This window comes from Perognathus longimembris, chromosome 9 (genome assembly GCF_023159225.1).
Source record: "Perognathus longimembris pacificus isolate PPM17 chromosome 9, ASM2315922v1, whole genome shotgun sequence".
Taxonomy (NCBI): domain Eukaryota; kingdom Metazoa; phylum Chordata; class Mammalia; order Rodentia; family Heteromyidae; genus Perognathus; species Perognathus longimembris.
In genome coordinates, this window is record NC_063169.1 from 43,500,623 (window position 1) to 43,503,571 (window position 2,949).

Genomic DNA, 2,949 nt, shown 5'->3' on the forward strand with positions numbered 1-2,949 from the left:
GATCATCATACACCTTTTGTCTAAACTGGGACACTTTTAAACACAAATAAGAATAATGAATACTATAAATGCCAGGTTTTTTTTTTAAAGTGTGAGTTGAGATAGTCTCTGACAAAGGTAGCTTTAAGGTACTCCACTTAGAATTTATAATGGAGTCAGTTTCCTAGCCCAAAGTTCTAGCCATATCTATCTCTGTACATAGTTATTGATGAATACTTTTTCCATGAAGTGCTCAGTTTGAGAAAGCTTGGGTTGAATTTTGACTTGTGTACTGACCTTTTTCAGGGTTGTTGAATCTGGAAAGCTCTGATTTCTTTTTAAGAGCATAGCTAAAAACAAAATTCATTTTTATAAAAGTAAAGCCAAAATACTTAGTTTATAATAAATACATATTCATTCTCTAAAAAAGTAATTCTTTCTGAGATAAACTGGTTGTCTGTGGCTTTACCATCGAGTCAAGACTCAACATCAAAAACAAATTCTGTGCCCCAGCATGTTTGAGTCATTGCTTTATAGTAACATTGCGAGGTTAATTGGGCCTGTCTTGCCATGTTATTGCGGAGACCTTTCCTTTTTGATCAATTCAGAAGTTAGAAATTTGGCTCCAAATATAATTTTCATCACTTCTCAAATGTCTTCTGTTAATGTAGAGAATTGAATCTCCATGGCAATCTATAGGTTCCCTTAGCTTTACTTTCTTTCCTTATATAGACCCCCCAAGCTTCTATTGAAGACCATTTAAAGCATTCAGCATTTTGCTAAGATGTAATCCTCGTAAGTTTTCTCTGATTGTCTGAAATCAGTTGACTTTGATGTTGACTCCATCTCCCCATGATAACTTACTCTCATCTGTCACTTCATGATGACTTGTTTCTGTCATGTACATACTTGCCACAGAAAACTGCCTACATGTAGTGCATATCACTATTAGCACTCTGGCATTCAGTTATGTAGCTAAGTGGCCTAGCATGTGTGAGGACTTATGTTTGATCCCCAGTGATGAAAAATATAGACTATAAAATCAAGATGATATACGTTACATGAAATAAAACATTAACTATAAATACTTGGTAGATACTATAATAATGAGATGACTTCTTGCTATTTACAAGTAATTCCTCTCTTCCCCTCCCCTCCCCTTCTCTTCTTCCTTCTCCTTCTTCTTCCATTCTCTGTCTATCTTTGGCTCTATCTGTCTGTCTGTCCATCTGTCTCTTTCTTTCTCTTTCATGCTAGGAATTAAATCTAGGGCCTCATGTACACTAGGCAATCACTGTTACACTTAACTACAACACCAGTTACTTAAAATACAAGATCTCTTGTTACCAGCATTACATTTTCTTTTCTCTCTAAAGTTAAAGTCAAGGTCAGAAGCTGCTTCTTTTTTTCCCCCTTCGCCACAAGCTTTTTCATGAGCACCATGACTGCTGAAGTTCACCCTGCACTGTACCCACCCTGTAGAAGATGGAATCATGGATGCTGCTAATTTTGAGCAGTTTCTCCAGGAGAGAATAAAGGTGAACGAGAAAGCGGGAAATCTTGGTGGAGGGGTGGTCACCATCGAGAGAAACAAGAGCAAGATCACTGTAACTTCTGAGGTGCCTTTCTCCAAAAGGTATTTGAAATATCTCACCAAAAAATATATGAAGAATAATGTACGTGATTGGTTACGCGTAGTTGCTAACAGCAAAGAGAGTAATGAATTACGTTAATTCCTGATTAACCAGGATGAAGAAGAGGAGGAAGACGAGGATTAAAATTCATTTATCTGGAATATTTTGTATGAGTTCTTGAATAAAACTTGGGACCCCCCCCAAAAAAAACAAGGTCATTTTTTTTTCACAAACTGACCATCAGTCTCACATTCTCCATGTGTTACCTCATTTGAACATCTTTATAAAACATATTCTTCATGAAGTATGACTGTGTAGAGCCTAGAGGTGCCTCATAGGTGTTTCCAAAAAAACTAATGAAATTCTTGGTTAAATTCTAATTTGTTCTCAGGGTTTGGCTAGCTTTTGCTCTTATCCCAATTCCAGAGTATTTTCCCTCTGTGCAAATCAAATTACTGGAAGAGGGTTGTCATTGCTCAAACCAAAATGCTAGACATTTAAATCAATTTCAACTAATTCTTCTTTGAAAAACCGGTTTCCAATAGAAGGCTGATTTTCTTTCTCTTTCTCCTCTTTATTTTGATTGATTAAAATAATGTTACAGATTATCACAGCATCCTGTCTTAATAAGGAGAAGAGGGTGCAGAATGTAAAACTGGCTAATATTTATCAATTTTTTTCTCCAAAAGTTTCTAAGCAGTGGGTCATTGTAGTAATTCATTGAATCCTTACAATGACCACTTATAACTATAATGTCTATTTTAGAAAACCACTGAAGTACAGTGTAGTTCATTATTTCAGTTAGTTTCTTATTTGGTAAAGCATAGATAAAGGTAAGATTTAGCCCCTGACAGTCTGATAAAAAGTTATAAATCACTGTGTTATAATACTATACTAGACTGTTTATAAATTCACTGGAAATACTATTTTTTATTTTCTAAAGATATAATTTACATACTATATGGTCTTGACTTGACTTGACTTTAGTCATCTTGAGTAATATCCTCCATGATTGCCCTCCTCCATCCCCATGTAACAATGCCCCACCCCCACGCCATGTTATAGTAGCTGATTTTCCTCTACAGTTTTCCAGTAAACCACAAAACAATAAATACATTAACGAAATGTGGGGCTTTATAAACAAGATCCTGAGTCCAGGCCTTTATATTATCTAAGATAAAATAGTTAAATTAGTTTCATTCCAACTATGGTGAAGTCACTTTTGTCCTAACTTATAAATCTTCTCTTTCTGAGTCAAACTGCAGGAATCGAACTGGTCTTGTTGCCACCTGAGAGAACACTGCATTTGTATTTCCCCAAGCAAAGGGTACTTGGT

At 35.6% G+C, this 2,949-nt stretch overlaps 1 protein-coding gene across 1 annotated transcript; it reads left to right on the forward strand.

The window, feature by feature from the left end:
* Positions 1-1,431: 1,431 nt before the first annotated feature.
* Positions 1,432-1,811, forward strand: LOC125357247 (60S ribosomal protein L22-like). Its single transcript, XM_048354011.1, has one exon. It carries the CDS (start codon positions 1,473-1,475, stop codon positions 1,710-1,712), a length of 240 nt encoding a protein of 79 aa, XP_048209968.1. The 5' UTR covers positions 1,432-1,472; the 3' UTR covers positions 1,713-1,811.
* The last annotated feature ends 1,138 nt before the right edge of the window (positions 1,812-2,949 follow it).